At 37.3% G+C, this 19,262-nt stretch overlaps 1 protein-coding gene across 6 annotated transcripts in view; it reads left to right on the top strand.

Moving 5' to 3' along the window:
- The window catches only part of Cnot4 (CCR4-NOT transcription complex subunit 4), a 114,042-nt gene that overhangs the window by 54,716 nt on the left and 40,064 nt on the right, over positions 1–19,262 (top strand). For 3 of the 6 annotated variants that reach the window (XM_052721154.1, XM_052721156.1, XM_052721158.1), the window contains exons 3-7: positions 314–511; positions 8,297–8,383; positions 9,136–9,237; positions 9,924–10,049; positions 13,615–13,739. In XM_052721154.1, coding sequence (XP_052577114.1) covers positions 314–511; positions 8,297–8,383; positions 9,136–9,237; positions 9,924–10,049; positions 13,615–13,739 — 638 coding nt within the window. Of the gene's footprint in view, positions 1–313; positions 512–8,296; positions 8,384–9,135; positions 9,238–9,923; positions 10,050–13,614; positions 13,749–19,262 lie in introns of all 6 variants that reach the window. The other 3 variants (XM_052721153.1, XM_052721155.1, XM_052721157.1) reach the window with 1 other exon arrangement.

Genomic DNA, 19,262 nt, shown 5'->3' with positions numbered 1-19,262 from the left:
ATCTTCATTGCCTTTTACACAGCAGCTTAGAAGCATAATCTTTCTCATAACAGTGTGCAACGTGTAATGGGAATACCAAGATTGAGTGATTGATTTTGTTGTTTTGACATTTGTATTAAAAGTGATCTCTGCTAAGCTTTAAAAAATAATTCTTAGCACTTTTAACTTTTATTAAATAAAAATATTTTAAAGCAGTTGAAACAGTCAGAAGAGGGGAAACTATCAGTCTTACCTGCTGCTCAGAATTTGACATTTATCATTTATGCAGTTTTTCTATTTAATGCTAACTTCATCTTGTTTATTATGTTTATAGCCATATCCAGAAGACCCAGCAGTTTATAAACCACTTTCCCAGGAAGAATTGCAAAGGATAAAGAATGAGAAAAAGCAGAAACAAAATGAGAGAAAACAGAAAATTTCAGAAAACCGAAAACATTTGGCTAGTGTACGTGTGGTACAAAAAAACCTCGTCTTTGTTGTAGGTCTGTCACAGCGCCTAGCAGACCCAGAAGTAAGTCCTCTTCTGATTTCATTGTCAGCACGACAGTCTTTTCTGTTTGCCTGTCCTTTTGAAAATAATTGACCCCGATAAACTGGAAGTTTCCTCTGAAAATAATAAGCCTTGGGAGAAAATATGAGTATTAATAATTTTTAGCAGTGGTTAAGAACCAGTGGCCAATTGTGATCTTAGGCATGCCTTAATCTTTCTGGGCTTCAGTTTATATTGTAAAACTGAGGGCTTGAACTGAAAGTCCCTTTAGTGCTGATAGTGTGAAAATAATGACTCTGTCATCTTCAAGGCTAACACGAGTTTTGAGTACTGTTTTTTTTTTTTGTTTGTTTTTTCCTTTCCCTCCTCTGTAGCTGTGTGGACCAAGTAATTGGAGAGTTACTTGAACCTTCTAAGTAATCTTAATGAGCTGCCTAAGTAGTACTGTGTGCCACACTGTATGTGTAGAGGTCAGAGGAGTTTGTAGAACTCAGTTCTCTCCTTCCACTGTGTGGGTTCTGGGCTCTAACTCAGGTCATCAGTCCCAACAGTGAGACCAGCTGAACCATTTCTGAGCCATTTTGATACTCCCCAAGTAGTAACTCTTGTTCATTCAGAACTCTTGTAGTGTATCATCATTCCTTTACTTTGTCAATCTAAGCCAGTGTTAAAGAAGGAAAATTTGACTAAGTGAAATAAAAGACCAAAGTCTTTGTTTGTAGTTCAGTTCCCTAGTTGATGACTCTTAACCTTTCTCTTTTCTCCTCCTTCAGTTAGTCTTACTGAAGTTTCTTTGAGCTCATACTTTCTTGCGGGCTTTGGCTATGCATTTGCTAATTTTTAATTTCCACTATATCATGAAGTGCTGACAAGATTGTTGGGAAGGAAAACTGAAGCTGAGTATCAGCTAGAATGTTTGCTTCAGTAGAAAAGTGCTGACTTTGGGTAGTCTTCCAAAAAAAGTTCTTGAAAACATAAGGGGATGTTCCTCATGGTGCTAGAGATTAGCTCTGTAGTAGAACACTCACTTGTCTGTTTCTGGCATCTTTTTACTACCTGGGGCAAATACCTGGTGGGTGGGGGAAAAAATTTAAAACAAGATTGGTTTTGGTTCATAGTTTCTGTCTGAGGCTTCAGTTAGCTGGCTCCATTGCTGTGAGCCTAAGGTGAGAGAGATCATCCTGCTGGTAACTGAATGTGAGAGAGGATGCTGATCAGCACAGACAAAATAAGAGTCTGGGAACAAGACACCTTTCAAAGGCACACCTCAGTGACCCACTTCATCTGCATGGGCCCCACTTTCCGTACTTTCTACTACCTCCCAGTAATCTAGTCAACTATGACTCCATTAGCAAACTGATCATTGATTAGGCCAAAGCTTTCATATCTACCAGCTACAAGACCGAGCCTTCAGTATATGATCCTTTTTGAGGGGATAACTTCATATCTAACTATAATTGAACCTGCTGGCTCTTTTTGTAAAGACTAGAAAAATAAATATTCACCAATTGAATTTATATTAAGGCTTTAAAATTCCTCCAGATCAATAGATGAGAATCTCAGGGAGCTATTACCTGGAAGAACCTATCATGAGCATTAAAAATTCAAGATCAAGAATTACTAGGATCTGGGCCAGTAATATGGCTCAATGATCTGAGTTCAGTCCCTGGATCTCATTTAATGGTAGAAGAAGAGCATCAACTCTGCAAAGCTATCCCCTGACCTCCACATGTACCATGGTACATGTCCACTCCCTCGTCCTGCCCTCTACAGGCACCACACACAAAGAATTACTAGGAATATAGGTTCAGGGACCTTGGCAGTAGTGCTTCTATCTTATCAGGAGACCTGCTTCTTTGCAAAGGGCGTGGCCAAGAATTCATACCTGTGATCTGAACATTCAGCAAGAGGACAATGAGTTTGTGACCATCCTGTCTACTTAATGAGTGTGGGGCCATCCTGAGCAGTGAGGCCCTGTCACAAGAAACAAAGAAAACACTCAAACAAAAAAGGACTTGAGTAAGAAATACTAAGGAAAGAGTTCCTTTTAGACCCACAACTTAACTTGAGCAGTCACTCCATCTTGTTTGTAAGCTTCCATTGTTTTTGCTTTTCTTAGGCAGACATAATCCCACCTCTCCTGTGACCATGCCTCTTGAATATGACTACAACTTTGCCCTAATCTGTCTTTGTCCCTTTCAGTTTTGCCTTTAAAACAATGTTTTATTCTGTGTGTGTGTGTGTGTGTGTGTGTGTGTGTGTGTGTGTGTGTGTGTGTGTACACTCATAATGGGGTGGTCTGCCTAGTTGGTTCTCTTCTTTGACCTTTATGTGGGTTCCAGGGACAGAGTTCGGGTTGTCAGATAAGCACAGCAAGAATTTTGACCTGCTGAGCCACTGCTCGGACTCACTTGTGTCTTTTTGTTCCTTTTCCCTAATCATGCTGATGACTTTTGCCTTTCTGAAATTGCTACCTCAGTAACTTGCTGGGACTTTCATCTTGATCGGAGAGCTTTTATATATCTTTAGTTTAGCCATCTCTAGTATTAGTAGCAATGTGAAGTCACATCTAGAAGTGGATTGATTATCAAGTGTATTCTTTTATTATTCAGTAGAAAAAAATCTCAGAAGCTGTGGTAATTTGATGATGATTAAGAGGTAATTATATGTATATGTATATGTATATCTATATATCTATATCTATCTTAAAGTCCTAAAAATGTAGTTTTAAAATAGCTTTTGAATGTCAGAAAATTTTATGTCACGATCAGTTATCAAGTGTATTCTTTTATTAGTCATTATGTCACAATCAGTTATCAAGTGTATTCTTTTATTAGTCAATAGAAAAAAATTTCAGAAGCTGTGGTAATTTGATGATTAAGAGATAATTATATCTTAAAAGTCCTAAGATTTCAAGTTTGTGGAGATAATCATTCTTATTAAAATTTGAATTTTGTGAATACATACTATGTTTGATACTGAACATAAGTTAGGTAGCAAGCCAGACATTAACTGTACTCTCAGCAAGTGTATAGGTCAGAGAAGACAGAATTCAAGTGCTCGCACATTCCTGAGAAGTAGGGGGCTGGAGAGATAGTTCAGCAATTAAGAGCACTTATTGCTCTTGCAGAGGACCCCAAGTTTGGTTCCGAGCACCTACAGGTTGCTCACAATCATGTTTAATTCCAGTTCCAGGGAATCTGACATCCTCTTCTGGCCTCTGAAGGCACATTGGATGCACATAGGCAAAACACACATACACTTTAAAAAAAAAAGCCTCCCCAAGAAAAGGATGATTAAGTTCCACTTTGAGAATTAATAATATTAGCTAGGCAGCAAATAAGATCAGGTAGTGTCCTAGATATGTGGTAGCTCCAGAGAACATTTCATTTGAGGAGTTAAATAGCTGTTAAAGCACAAACATTTCATTTTATAAATGAGAAACTGAGGCAAAAGAAAGTTGAGTGACTTGTTTAGTATGATAGAGCTTCTCATATTCTGGTGTATTCTGTGCTGATGATTGCCTTGTTAATCCATTCATTATCCACTAAGCAGCCTCTGATTGCCACATTTTTGTTTTTCTTAGCAGTGTCCATGAATGCTTGACCATGTTCCAAAAAGAATACTTCTGCCTCTGTTTTATCAGTTGTTTAGGCAAAATCTAGAGTGTTCGTGTTAATATGGAATGTTTAAATTCTTTGAATTCCCTCTGCTGTAACAGCCTTTTCATATCAACCATTGGTCATTTGCTAATACGTAGAGGCTTACCAGTGTTATTGATGTACACATTCAAGTTTTAGTTTTCCTTTTGAGACAGTCTGTTGCCCACACTGGCCTTGAACTCCTGAAAACCCCTCTGCCTCAGGCGTCTGTGTTGTGAGCTACCACACTTAGATTTTTATGTAATTCTTTTTACTTAATGTTAACACAATTCTTTTTTTTTTTTTTTTTTTTTTTTTCATTTAAAACCTGTTGAGTACCTACACCATGCCGGGCACTATGTAAGACACTGAGCATACACAATACACAAAATAGCACCTGCTTATTTACAGAGGTAACAGTCCTCTGTGAGGAGCACTGTGTTGCTTTAGTGGCACACGGGGATAGCAGCAGACAATTGCAGGGAAGGTATGCTCATCTTTGCTATCCTTGGGCTAAAGTGTTTGCTGCGTAGGGAATGTCCAAGGGTTTCTGAATAAGAAAGACCTCTTTCTGCAATCTGATTTCTTTGTCTGGAAGGTTAGCGTTCAGTGGTGCGATGTGGTTGGGGCAGGTTGAGTGGCACTTAATCATGAGGTTTGCCAACAATGTTGAGGAGTTGCATTTGATCCTAAAGGCAGTGAAAAGCTGTTGAATGTTCTCAAGAATAGAATGACATGCTAGGTCTGTGCTCTGGAAATACCATTTTGGCTATCATATGGGCATGCCAATGTAATTTTATACCTATCTTGTTTTGTCATGAAGGTGTTATGCCCAGATGTTTACCAGAAACTATTTCCATAAGTCAGTGGTCTTCAACTCTTCAACTCTAAAAGTGGTTCATAAAAAACTAACATTGTATAAAATGCCTTCTTTTTGTTGTTGTTGTTAGATCCCATTCGTTTGCACTTTACTATGCATTCTTGTTTGGTATAGAGTACTTGAATCAGAATGTTTTGGGGAAGGACCTGTATTGATAACTTGCCAAAGCCCCCAAATTACTTCCATTTTAGTAATTCAACCAGAATCCAGAACCACTGCTGCTCTTGGTTGAAATATTACCTGTTTTTTTCTTCCATTTCTTTTCTTTTTTAAAATTTTTTTAGTTTTTTGAGACAGGGTTTCTCCGTGTAGTCCTGGATGTCCTGTATCTTGCTTTGTAGACCAGGCAAGCCTCAAACTCACAGAGATCTGCCTGTCTCTGCTTCCTAAGTGCTGGGATTAAAGGCGTGCACCACCACTGCCTGTCTACCTATCTTTTTCTTAATGACTTAATTTTATTGGACCAGTCAACAGCATTTGACACAGGCACTACTGCTCTCCAAATAATGGTCCCCCGAGTTTTTACTCCTATAAGCCTGTACTCTACCCCATAGCCAAACAGATTGTATCCTTCATTTTCTTACAGTAGTCTTCTGCTTTTCTTAATCAGAGTAAAACTCAAATCCTCATAAGGGCCTGCCTACTACATGACCTTATGGCAAACGACCTGTCTGGCCACGTATGCCACTGTTTCTCTGTTGAATGAAAATGACACAGGCTTCCTTGGGCTAGTGTTCTCCCCTGTGCCCTAAATGCTCTTGTGTCAGGTGGGATTGTTGCACAAATCCTAAATGGTCTTATAATAAAAACCCAGAGTCAGATCTCAGGGTGAAAGCTGAAAGATCAGAAACAACAAGCCACAGCTACCACCTCTTACCTACCTCATCAACTCCTTAGCCTGACAGATCCTCTGCAAGAGCACCAATTCCTGTCTCCTCCCGCCTTATATTCCTCTCTCTGCCCAGCGTTTTTCTGTGTAGCCCTGCCTGTCCTGGAACTCTCTCTGTAGACCAGCCTAGCCTTGAACTCAGAGATCTACCTCCCTCTGCCTCCCCAAGTGCTGCTACCACCACACCTGGCATGTACAACACCTTCAAAAGACAAGGATGAAGAAATCCTTGAGACAAGAAGTGCACATATGAACAGGACACTTAGATAAAAAACTAAAAGTATGAACAAAATCCCAAAAAGACATTCCACTTTCCTTGAAAAGACTTACGAACAGGAATAATTCAGTGTTTTAATTAATCATTAATACAATAAAAAATGTATTCTTGATGGTATCTCCCCCTGTATATTTCAGTGTGTGTGTGTGTGTGTGTGTGTGTGTGTGTGTGTGTGTGTGTGTGTGTGTGTATAAAAAATCTCAAGGAAAACAGTGATGAAAAGACCTTTCTGCATGTAAGTGCTTGGTCACAGCTACTCTAGAGCCTATCTCCTTGTGTGGCCTTTTAAGCCAGAAGCATTATTATTACTTTGGAGTTTACTTTGTCAATTCTTAGGTCTGTCTTAGACCTATTGGATGATACGAATTTCTTTTTTAACTTGTCTCTGAAATGATTTGCATTAATATTCAAATTCTTGGAGTAGTGTTTTTACACTACAAAATGTAGCAGTTAGAGATGTAGATTGTTACAGGTATATGTATTCGCAACTTAAGTTTCCATGAAATGATGTGATTTCTGCAAAACAACTAGTAAATTTCAAAGTATGTGTAGTCTTTCCTTAATTACATATTATCTATAAATTCAATTTATGTCAAAACTGAGAAAATACTTTGTTTCTGTATAATATGAAGTTTCTAACTTCCCTTAACTATAGACAGGCCTCATAGCTACACGCATGTCTTATAGGACATTGAGAAGGTACCAAGGACCACTGTTGGGCAGGGCTAGTTTGAGCCATGCAAGAATCATTCCCTGGCTTCCAACCTCTGAACTTTAAAGTTCCCTCCCTCCCCAATTAAAACTTCCCCTGATCTCTATGGTGGCCCCTTCAGTGCTTCCTTCATTGAGAACTGCTGCTATAAAATCACTTAGGAGAAGAGCTGCTGCTGAAGAACAGCCATGCGCTGCCAGCCATGGGAAACAGGTGTTTTAGCTATGAGCCTGTTAGCTGAATTGATATTCTTCCAGCTGGAATATTGAATGCAGTTTCAAATTTTACTGGCCAGAAAACCCCTTTTCAAACTATTTTCTTCTCCATCCTTAACCCCTGAAACAATCTGGGGACGAGGTTTCATTTCATTAGCTACCATTATTGTTCTATAAGTCAAGGGGTCTGGGTAGGTAAAAAAGTGGAACCTTTTAGTCAATTAAAACTGCCTGTGTGTAATCTTATAAACACCACCCAAAATAGTGTGATTAGTGTGTATTGTATTGAAAACGGTTAAGAATTAATGGCATAACATAGACTGTTCATTTGAGAAAGAGGTTGCTGTCTGTAAAGTTCTAGGAAAAGACCAAAATTTAATGTTGAGGGAGTTCCAAGTCATGGATAGGTTTTGTATCATTTAATATTCTGATCACATTAGTCAAGGTTATGGAAGTTTGTAAGAAAATCTAAAAGAGCTCTGTAGTAATCACCAAGTACCAGAGGTAAGAGAGAGGCGAGGGCAGGAAAACCCCAAGAAGTGACTGAGGCACTAGAGGAAGGATGTCAGTTGGCTTTCTAGATAGAACTTAGCACTAACTTAGCAGCAAAGATTGTGAGGAGGGAGTAATCCATGAGATCCTTGCAAAATAGTGAATTTACTGACATAGGAAATTATACACATAGTGATAGATCATAAAGCATAGAGGATTGAGGGGATGCTATTAGCATATTTGGAATTTATAAGCAGGGCCTTAGTGTAATATACAATAGATTTATGAGACATAAATGTCATTGCTTATGTCTGTTCTTTGCCTCTCTGTTCCTGTATATAATTTTGATCATTGTTTTGATCATTACTGCCTCATAAAATCATTTATTGGTGACAGTACAGTTTCTGTGAAGGTAAGGTATTGATGAAGACATTAGAACATAGTAATGCCAAAATTAAATCTCAGTTCCTATTTAGTGTTTTTTTTTTTTTTTTAAAAAAAAGAATAGCTCTTAGTTAGGCTCTTAAAATATCCTGTGAGTTAGCTACATAAATGCACTTAGGAGGTAGTCACATTAATTAGAAACTTAAAAAATTACCAGTGTGCTTTTCACTTACAAGGGATGGTAAATGTCCCCATTATAAGGATAAAGATGATTAAAGCGGGGACAGTTTATGCCTTATTTCTTCTTCTTTTATAGGTTTTAAAACGACCAGAGTATTTTGGGAAGTTTGGTAAAATACATAAAGTTGTCATCAATAATAGCACATCATATGCAGGCTCACAGGTAACTCATTATAGGGATTTTTGCGTTTCCTCCCTATGGTCTGGGCTTGACCTGGGCTGTCAGAAGGAAAATTTGCTTTCTGCAATCAGAAAGCTTGAGGGTCAAAGGAGTTATACAGTATAGTGACCTCTGTTGGTGGGCTGGGGAGTTTGTATGTTCATTTGATCCCTCAGGACGTAGAGTGAATGGCTTGATGGAATAAGAGGGAAATAGAAAACAAAAGTTTATTGAAGGGGTTAAGGGGTGGGGGTGGTTACCATGCAACCTGATAACTAGATAATTATTTATAGTCAGTATTAATTTTAGATATTGAAAACTTAATACAGCAGCTTTGTTAAACTGGTATTAGTTAATAACATGTACAGATCATGTTTATTTTTGAGAGTATTTACTTTGATACAGTGTCTTTAAATCTGACCTTTTAAAATTTCACTTCTAAACCTTTTTTTAACTTTGATGAGCCTGTCGAGTTACTTTTGAAAAATAGGGGGTGGGGGGAGGAAAGATACTATTTTATTTATCTGTGTTATAATCCACTTTAGCTAGATAAAGTTCAAGTATGATTACTTTTAAATGAACTAATAGAAGGAACAACATTATATCAAAAACTGTTTTAATTATTACCATTGTTATTAACAATGTCAGTAGTAAAATAAAAACTTTTAGAGTTCTTAGGCAGGTTGCAAAAGAATTTTATTTTTCAGCATTAATTTGAAACTAACAACAGTGGAATGGGATGTGCTTTGCTTTAGGGTCCGAGTGCCAGTGCTTATGTAACCTATATCCGGTCAGAAGATGCTCTCAGAGCAATACAGTGTGTCAACAATGTGGTGGTAGATGGCAGGACACTGAAGGTAATATGTTTCTCTTGATTATTTTCAGTCTTTTAAGAGGAAGCGTTAAGATTAAAAAGTAGAGGAGTACCTGGCATTTAAAAGGTAACTTTGAGGGCATTTAATTTAAAGGTTGTCTTTTTGGTTTCCATACCAACCTGTTATACACAAATTATTTAGTACTAAGTAGGGCTCTATTTTATTTATTGAGTGGGAATGCACATTATCTAGAGGATAATACTTTAACATTTTAACTCATGTTTTTCTTATTTTATGAAAATAGAACTGTTCTCATCAGAATTGGGTAATAGTTATGATTTGTTTATGTTTGGGCAAATAATCCCAACCAATGTAAATGGAAGAAGGATGGCATCCTTAGAAAAAGGAATTTCCTTTCTTCTGTACTGAAATACTTATATACATGAAACAGGCTTTTCTCTGCCCCTGATGCCTAGATAAGAAGATTTGAATTTGCAAACTCTGGAAACCATTCACTTGGATGTTTTCTCTATATCTTCTAAGTAAACATCTACAATAAGTCCACCAGTAATAGTTCAGCTCCCTAGTGTTCTCAGTCATGCTTTGTTCTGTCTGTGTTTCATTTTAGGTAAAGTAATAAATAAAGTAAATTAATTATGGAAATTGACATTGTGGTATCAATTCATGTTTTGAGTGTTCTTTCCCCTGTTCCACTCTTCTTCTTACAGGCGTCTTTAGGTACAACAAAATACTGCAGTTACTTCTTAAAGAATATGCAGTGCCCAAAGCCTGACTGCATGTATCTGCATGAATTGGGAGATGAGGCAGCCAGCTTCACAAAAGAGGAAATGCAGGTAGTAAACTCATGTGAATTACTAGTTTAGTACAAAAGGAATTACTTTTAAAGTTAAAATTATAAAGGCAAAAACGAAAATTTGAGTTTATGAAACCGATATTACTTTAAAGTAGCATTTCCAAAGTGTCTCTTAAAATGTCTCTTCTGTGGACATGGTTCCAATAAGAACGAGTCTGTGGTCAGCTAAGTCAGAAGACGACATTAGTAAATCAGCAGATTGATTTGTTGCAAAATGCTCCAGAGGTTTAATGTGCCAGCTTGTATTCAAACGGGAATCTGACTGACCACAGGAAACACTTCGGGAGTCCACCTAAAGGAGAACGTCAGCAATAAGAAAGCCAAGGAGTTACAGTAATTATTAGTTGGGGTTTTTTGTTGTTGCTCTTGTCTGTTTTGGTTCAACATCTACTCTTTATAGAATATTCTAGAAAATAATAATAATCTGTCCAATGATGCTGATCCCATTTTTAAGCTGTGACTCTCCTTTGAAAGTGCCCACAGAGTAGTCAGTGCCCTATAAAAGGTGACTTGAAGGCTTAATATCCTGTCTTCTTTTTTACGTTTCCTTTTCTCCTGTCTCCTTTCAATTTGTAGTATAAACATGCTTTTACAAGTAAAAATGTTGACCATACGGCATATTAAAATGAGGATTATACCAAAGCACAATGCTGCAGTTCCCTTTTGTAGATGAGGACTTCAGATTGTTGCTGTGGACTTTTGCAGGAATACTTCTCATTTAGAAGGTGGGGGGCATTCATTGCTACTTTTTATTCCAGGTCAAACTAGAAACTATATGAGCTTCTTTAAAGGCAGATTGTAAAAAGCATGAAGCTTTGTCTCTTTTGACTTGGAGTTAATACAGATTAAGTCCCATTCATTATAATAACCATGTTGGTGATTTTTGACAACATTGTCTTTGAAATTAAAAAACAGTGTTTAAAATAATGGTACTCAACAGGGCAAACAAAATACATCTTTGTTAGTTAATAACTTCAAAAAGTTTTGTTCATGAGTGATTTTTTTCTTTAAGTGAAACTTTGTTTTTTGAGTGTGTGTGCATATATAGGGCGTATATAGGTGTGTGCAGGTGCCCTCCCCTGTGCATGCACCTGTGGAAACCAGAGGTACACATAGAACATGGAAAGTCTTTCTAGATGTCTCTCCACCTTAATTTTTGAGACAGGGTCTGTTTGGTTGATCTGAGACTGGCTGACCAAGGAGTACATAGTTTCCTACTGTCTTCTCCATACTTATTCTGTTTTGTTTACACACACACACACACACACACACACACACACACACACACACACACAGCCCCGAACTCAGCTCCTTGTGTTTTTACAACAGTACTCTGCCCACTGAGTCATCTCCCCAGCTCCTGGGTTAGCCTTCTTGGATAAAATCTAGATAGAAACATTTCAAACTGCATTTTAAGTCATGTCTATATATTTAACACTCACCTGCTATTACAGTGAAAGTTTGTCTAAGGATTTCCAGGTCCAAGTTGATCTCATGTAAATCTGTTGTTCAACAATAGGAGAAAAATGCATGTGGTGAATTTTTTTTTAACTGCCTGAATGAACTGCTCCATAATCACTTATATATCAGAGTGAGCCATAATAGCTCCTGAAGTGTTGATTACAGAAAGAATTTTCTAGGTGGTTTATGCTTTAAAGATATAAAATTCACATCAAAATATATTTTTCTTATCTTAAAACACATTCATAGTATGTTCTTTTTACCTGAGTTTTAAGATTATTCTGATAGTTTCTTTGCTGAAATATTTCTCAGTATGGAAAGAACATTTGAGTAAGTTGTATCATGTCAAAATCAAAAACCATCTTTCTTTGTTACTGTATAACTCAAAATTGAGTAACCAGCTTGTGTGTCAGAGTAGGAAGCAGTATGTGTGTGCTGTACGTGATGCAGTTTGTGCTAAGTTAGATGATAACCACCCTCACTTCATATTTTGATTTTATTTTATTTTGTTGTATTTCCATTTTGCTACAGTATATACTTAAATCACAGTTTTAACGTAGTTGATACTTCCATCATTAAGTGAAAAGTTCTTTTAGTCAAGACACATATAGAGATGGTAAAAAGTACTGAGAAGTCTTTTCATTCCATTTGTTTTTGTTTACGGTTTGCTTCTACAGTGATCCTTGTCTGATTTCTCCTGTACCATTTGTGACATTGCCTTCTGATAGAAAGCTACCCCAACCAACTAGAGTAAGGCAGTGTTTCTGGGATAGGTAGTGGGTGCCAGCAAGGTTTTCTGTAAAGGCCAGCCTAGTGAAGTATTTTGGGATTTCTAGACTGTGCAGCACCTGTCACTGTGCTCCACTATCTTACTGTAAGACTTTACTCCAGTTTTGTAGCAAGGAAGCAGATAGATAGTATATAAATGAGTAGCCAGGCTGTGTCCCAGTGAGGCATTGGGACACAAGGAGAGACTGTCTGTGAACTGCTTCTTCCTGGTTTAGAGTAGTTGAAGACATTCATTTTTATTTTGTTATAGGTAGGGAGAAAGTAGAGAATAAAAACAAATTAATGGCATTTTTATCTAGTGTCAAGATAAAGAAAAAAATGTAAGAAAACTGGATTCATTGTGCTGTTGATTTCTAAATAAAAGCAGACATCTATTGATGAATTTTGTTTAATCATCAGATGTTCCGGTTTCCTTCTAATTGCTGTGACAAGTAGCATGACCAAAAGCAATTTATGGGAAGAAAGGGGTTTATTTCAGCTCACAGGTTGTAGTTGATCTTTGAGGGAAGTCTGGGCAAGAACTCATGGAGGAATGCTGCTTGCTTTGCTGCTGACCTGCTTATCTATAGCTAGTTTTCTTTTATAGCCTAGGAATGGTACTGTCCACAGTGTGCTGGGCCAGGCTCTCCTACATCAGTTAACCCTCAAAATAATTCTCCACAGACAGGCCACTGATCTGGGCAATCCCTCCATTGGCATTTCTTTCTTAGGTGATTCCAAGTTGTGTCAAGTTGACAATTAAAGCTAACTGGGGCATCAGAACACTCATTAGTGACTGCGGACTTAGTTGTGTGAGAGAAACTGCAAGGACTTTACATTTTTTATTATATTTATTTAGTCATTTATATGTGTGTGTTCACATGTGCATAAAAATGTGTGCACATGCACACATGCCACAGCCCATATGTGGAGGTCAGAGGATAGCTTGTGGGGTTGGTTCTCTCCTACCATATGTGTTTTTCAGGGATCAAACTCTAGGTTGTCAGACTTGCCAACAGGTGTTTTTACCCACTGAGCTATCTCAGTGGCCTCTTTCTGATGCACTGATATGGTGACATTGTTCTCTACATACGGTTCTGAGGGAATGCTTTGGTCTGTGGAGTATCTGTAGTGTATTTGGCTGGAAAAACTTGTTGGTCTAAAAGTTTTGTAGCATCATCCCGAGGTTTCTTTGGCTCTGTGAGAAAACTCTAATGTTCTCTTTATGGTACCTTTAATAATTAGAAAGTAGCCAAACATTTCATACCAGATGGTTTTTTGAATCCCACTGCAGTTTTAATTTCTTCTTTCATTAGGCGGGTAAACACCAAGAGTATGAACAGAAACTACTTCAAGAATTATATAAATTAAATCCCAATTTTCTTCAGCTATCTACGGGTTCAGTTGATAAGAATAAGAACAAAGTGACGCCATTGCAAAGGTATGATACGTAAGTACTGATTAAGTACTGATACTACTCTAGTGAGATGTCTTTCCCTCCTGCTTGTCATTCTTCTCATTGTGTATGTATTTTTTAGACAAAATTCATAAAAAGATCTATCATTTATGCACCATTTTCAGCTATATATAAATGTCAGGTCATAGGTTCTGAATATGTTTTTTATTTTATTTTATTTTAAAACAGGGTCTTATAAAGTAGCCTTCACTGGCCTGGAACTCACTGTGTAGACCAGGCTGGCATTGAACTTAGAGATCCTTCTGCCTCTGCCTCCTGAGTCCTGGGATTAAAGGTGTGTGCTACCAGGCATGGCTAAATTTGAATTTCTGTTGCTCACTGCTCCTTAGTAACACTTAGCTTCTTAATGCCTTCACTCTGAGCTCTTATTTACAGATGGGGACAGCCTTTCATGTTGAAAAGAAGTCACAGAGCTGGATACAACGCTCACATCTCTAATCCTAGCACTTGAGAGGCTGATTGATGCAAGAGGGTCACAAGTTTAAGATCACAGTCTGGGCTAAAGAGCAAGGTCTTGGCTTTTACCAAATAAGAACCCTGTGTTGGTAGGGAAAAAGGAAATCAAGGAGGGTTAGATTTTGAAAAGCTCTTGCCACCCACTTTAAGGTTTCTCCCTAACATAAAGGAGAAAGCATATTATAAAGAAAAAAGGTAGTCATCTGAAGGGTTATGTGTTCAGGTTATAAGTGTGCACAGCTGTTTAGTCCAGGGGGATCACTGATGTTACATCCTGTGAGGAGAGAGTGTAACATATTTAGAGTCTTAACTTGGGAACAGACAGTCTTCCTGTCTTCAACCTTTACATGGTCTGGGTGGTACATATTAAATGAGTGTTTAAACAGATTATAATTTGTAGTACAAAGTCTCATGATGATATGATGATTTTCATGCCTTAAACTGTAAGGTTAAGTTTTGCTGTAAGTTGTCAAACATTATACAGTTAAATAATAGCTATGATTTTACTGTATCCTATCTAAATGTTCTTTACGTGATATTTTAATGTCTAGCTTTAGATAGTAGAGTCTAGTAAAATAACCAGCTTTCAAATGTATCAATAAAAATTACACAGATTATTGTCAGAGTCTTTCTTCAAACAAATTCTTGGGTTTAAAATTTTAAAGCAACTGTCTATTTATTCCCTTTAATACTGAAGATTATCTAAATATTAAAGACTAGTTAAATGTGAGTATTTCTTACACATTTATACATAATGGGTATGTATATGTATATACATATATAAATAGATGCCAGCATAAAACATAAAATCACTATGTGGTAAATAGCAGGAAGTTTCTTTATGTCGAAGTTAGGAATAAAAGCTAAATCCAGCCATCTTTTGAGTTGAACAAACTGACCCCCTACTCTTTCTAGATGATGAACCATGTGCTATTGCTCATTACCTGCCACTTCTGTGGTACTTGATAAAAGAATGAGATTATTGTAGTAAACATTTCTGATATACTCAGCATTTATATACATCATTGGTCTTATTAAAAACAGTTTTTCTGCATGATTAAGTTGCTTTGAAACGATGGAATACAAGTGCTGAGAGCAGGAAACGAAGCCATCAGTTGTAATGCATAAGTTTGGGTATTTTTTAGCTTGGGGCTGTAAAATGTAGATTGAGACATTATTTGTGCAACCGCTGAAGATTATAAAAGGAATAGTACCTGGTTGGGCTATTGTGCTGTGGACACTGAGCAGGCCTAGTGGTAAGAATCACAGAGTATACATCGCACAGTGTAGGTGGTCCTGGCTTGATGTGGCTCATGTAGTCCATGTAGGAAAATGAAGATGTCAAGTTCAGACTGAAGTGAAAGGAAGATGTGAATGAAAATTCGATATGCTTATTTAATCTTAATAGTCCTGTATGGAAGATAGTGTCATTATTACTTCAGTTAAGAAAACTAAACAGAGCTAAGTGTTAACATGTAGTCCACACAAATGCACTATAGAGACCAGATTCTGACCAAAATCCCTGGCACTTTAAAGACTAGACTCACCACACTTTGCCATCATTTAAAAGGTTTAAACTATCCCAGAATTTTAAAGGAGGAATTGCTAGAAAAGAAGTTAATGCCAGTCACAATCATTTTTATTAAGTAAAATCATTTGACTGAAAATCTCTTGTACTTCATTCAGAGTTGTAACTTTGCAATAATTAATAGTGTCTAAGCTTCCTTCAACTGCAGATAGAGGGCACTAGTATACTATAGTAAAGATATGGAAAGGAAAACGTCTATAGGAATTTATCAGTTTTATTCCATGGAGAGGAAGTGTATATTGTCGTCACCACCACCATTGTTGTTATTGTCATCTTTTTGTTGTATTGTAGATCAAATCCAGGGTCTTGTGGGTGCTAGGCAAACAGTTTACCACTGACCACCATTTCTAACTCCCTTTTGAAAGAGCATGGCCATATTAGTACTGAAAATTACATGTGCTCTGATAGACAGGTGCCATCTGAATGCCTTAGTAATTGAATAGATTGGGAGGAATTATTGCATTAATCCTCTTTGGATTCCTTGGCATTACTTGGTACCTCTAAGTATCAAAAGAGGACCAGGCGATGGTGGTGGATGCCTTTAATCCTAACACTTGAGAGGCAGAGGTAGGTGAATCTCTATGAGTTAAAGGCCAGCATGGTCTTTAGAGCAAGTTTCAGGACAGCCAGGACTACACAGAGAAACCGTGTCTCGAAAAGCTATTTAAAAAAAAAAAAGTGTAGTGTAGTTTGTCAAAAATGTACAAGATACTCTCAAGCAGAACTTGCTAAATCATTCATAGGTATGAAGATACTCTGTGAATTCTGAAATTTTATGTAAAATCTTACATGTTCATTGTTTTTGTGTGGAGGCATTGCTGTGTTGCTAGCTAGAGGGCTAGAAGTGAACTTAGGAGTAGTAGAAAACAGGGATTCTTACAGTACGGACAGGAGCCACAAAAGTGGCCTGCATTTTAGGGATCTCCAGAAAGACTTTCTTCTCTTTATTGTAGACAAGTGATTTACAATCTCCATTTTCATTTTTTGCATAAAGCCCAGAGCTTTTTATTAGTAATTGAATGGGTAAAAGTCTGCCAAACTAGGATACTTAAATTAAAGTTAGTTAATTGCTAGGGGTTTGGTTTTCTCTTTTGAATTCTGTCTTTATTTCAGTCCCTGCCCCGTTCTGATTTATATGTAGTTACTGCACATGTGCATAGATAGTGGGGAGCTATTACGTCATCTGGAGATTCGTGCCCCACTTAAGTTGACTACAGTTAAAAAAGTCACTAGAGCCACTTATCTAAAGGATTTGGTTAGAAAGTTAGATGAGGATAATGGGACCCCCACTTCCAAGTAACTAGTACCAGAGACTCAGTGACAAAAGTGAGGCAGTTTATGACCTTGCTAGGTAGATCACCAGCTCAGACAAAGTGACAGGTAGGCTGATTAAGTACTCCCATTAGGTGCAAAACAGTCATTCTTATGTTCCCAATGGGGGTCCTGTTGCCCTCTTCACCATTTGCTGAGTACCCAGGGAGGCACAATCTTCATGTTGCCTAATTTTTGTTACCCACTCCCTTCAATACATATACTTAGTCATGTAGCATACTATGGCCTGTATTTTTCCATCCTGAGATTAAACTTCAGTGTGGTCTTAGAGCAGTCAACACAAACAGGTCTCCCTGAACAAAACCTTAGGTTTGAATGAAAGGTAGCTAAAAGACCTAGACAGACAGGCACTAGCTGTTTGAACAGGGAACCCAGTATCCCCTGCTTATCTAAACCCTAAGCTCTGTTAAGGCACTTTTATATTAAAAGTGCACCATTGTATTTTGTTTCTCATTGAATTAAGTCAAGAGAGGCATAGTTGAAGATAGGATGTGAGGGCCTTGGAAAATAACTCAGCGGGTAAGATACTTGTCACAAAAGCACGAAGACTGGAGTTGAAATCTCTGCACACCTGTAACCTTAGTGCTGGCAGTTAGGAAGGGGACACTTGATTACTAGTAAACAACTTTGAGTTTAATGCACAAATAAAAATGCAGATTATAAATCTTTTGTCCACAATAGAAGAGGAATGTCTGAAGATAGATAAAATGATTTCTCAACATCAGCCTAGCTTCAGATTCATTAAGACGGGCTGTTTCAAGGGAATATGGTGGGGAATAAGAAAGTAAGCCTTTCAGGTTCTTCCTCTGGCCTCCATGTGTGCACATAGGAGCACACAAAAAGGTGCATGCACCACTCATATAAAGAAATGCATGAGGCCGGGCGGTGGTGGCGCACGCCTTTAATCCCAGCACTCGAGAGGCAGGCCTGGTTTACAGCGCGAGTTCCAGGAAAGGCGTAAAACTACACAGAGAAACCCTGTCTCGAAAAACCAAAAAACGACAACAACAACAAAAAAACAAACAAAAAAGAAATGCATGAATAACATGTTTTTAAAGAATAAGATTCTTGGGGTCCTTATTTCCTAGAAGAGAATGCACATCAAAAAAGCAATTGTGTGTTTAAGTCAACTTTAATATATAATATCTTTTTGAAAGTTAAACTTCATTACAGAGACAGAATGAATAAATGGAGGCTTTACCCATTGTGTAGGAAGGCTCGCCACATCTTTAGATGTCTTTCAACTTCATTATTAATAATTCTTAGCTAGGTGTGGTGATACACGCCTGTAACCCAGCACTTGGAAGGCAGAGACAGGTGGATCTTTGTGAGTTCAAGACCACTCTGGTCTATATAGTGAGTTACAGGGCACTAAGACTATGTAGAGAGACTCTGTCTCAAAGAACAAAACAAAACAAACAAACAAAAAAATTACTTTTGTGATACCAGTGGAAATCAAGGTATTTATTTTCGTTTTATGTTACATAGTTCTAGGGTTGTGAGAACACCAGTTAAAGCATTTGCCAGCTACAAACACTTCACCTTTGCTGAGGCATTTGTTTTCTTGCCTGTAAAAAGCTAATTGTGCCACTTAAAGTTGGCCATATTTAAAATAGCATAGTAGTAGTTTAAATATTGATGTATATTTGAAGCTTATACAAAATAAAATGTATTCTGTGAAGACAAGTTTTCTATGTCAGTAATTTAAATATATCATTTGTGGTATCCCAAGGTTTTTAAGACTTTGGTAAACACGAAAAATTAAAGTGAATTCATCTAAATAAACCTATCCAATTATAAGGAAATATATTCATTTAGAAGCAGAGTACATAAGCTTTTATGTATATAGCAACATGCCATTGAAATTTGGAATTGTCCATTATTATATTGGCATCTTTATATATATTTACCTTATGTTTAATGTAACTAAAATATACTATGTTTTGAATTTAATAAACTAGGAAACTAGACCCTCAGTTTTTTTCTATCCCATTTTTCAGTACCCCCAAATGAATTTTTATTTGGTCCTTCCATTGTATAATATTGTATAATAGTCTTATGTTCAAAAGATTTTTTAAAACCTCCATCAAACTATTTTTTTGGTTAGTTAA

This window comes from Peromyscus californicus, unplaced genomic scaffold (assembly GCF_007827085.1).
Source record: "Peromyscus californicus insignis strain IS unplaced genomic scaffold, ASM782708v3 Scaffold_6__1_contigs__length_162567912, whole genome shotgun sequence".
Taxonomy (NCBI): domain Eukaryota; kingdom Metazoa; phylum Chordata; class Mammalia; order Rodentia; family Cricetidae; genus Peromyscus; species Peromyscus californicus.
The sequence above is the reverse complement of the archived record's forward strand: the minus strand, read 5'-3'. Positions and strand labels throughout refer to the sequence as shown.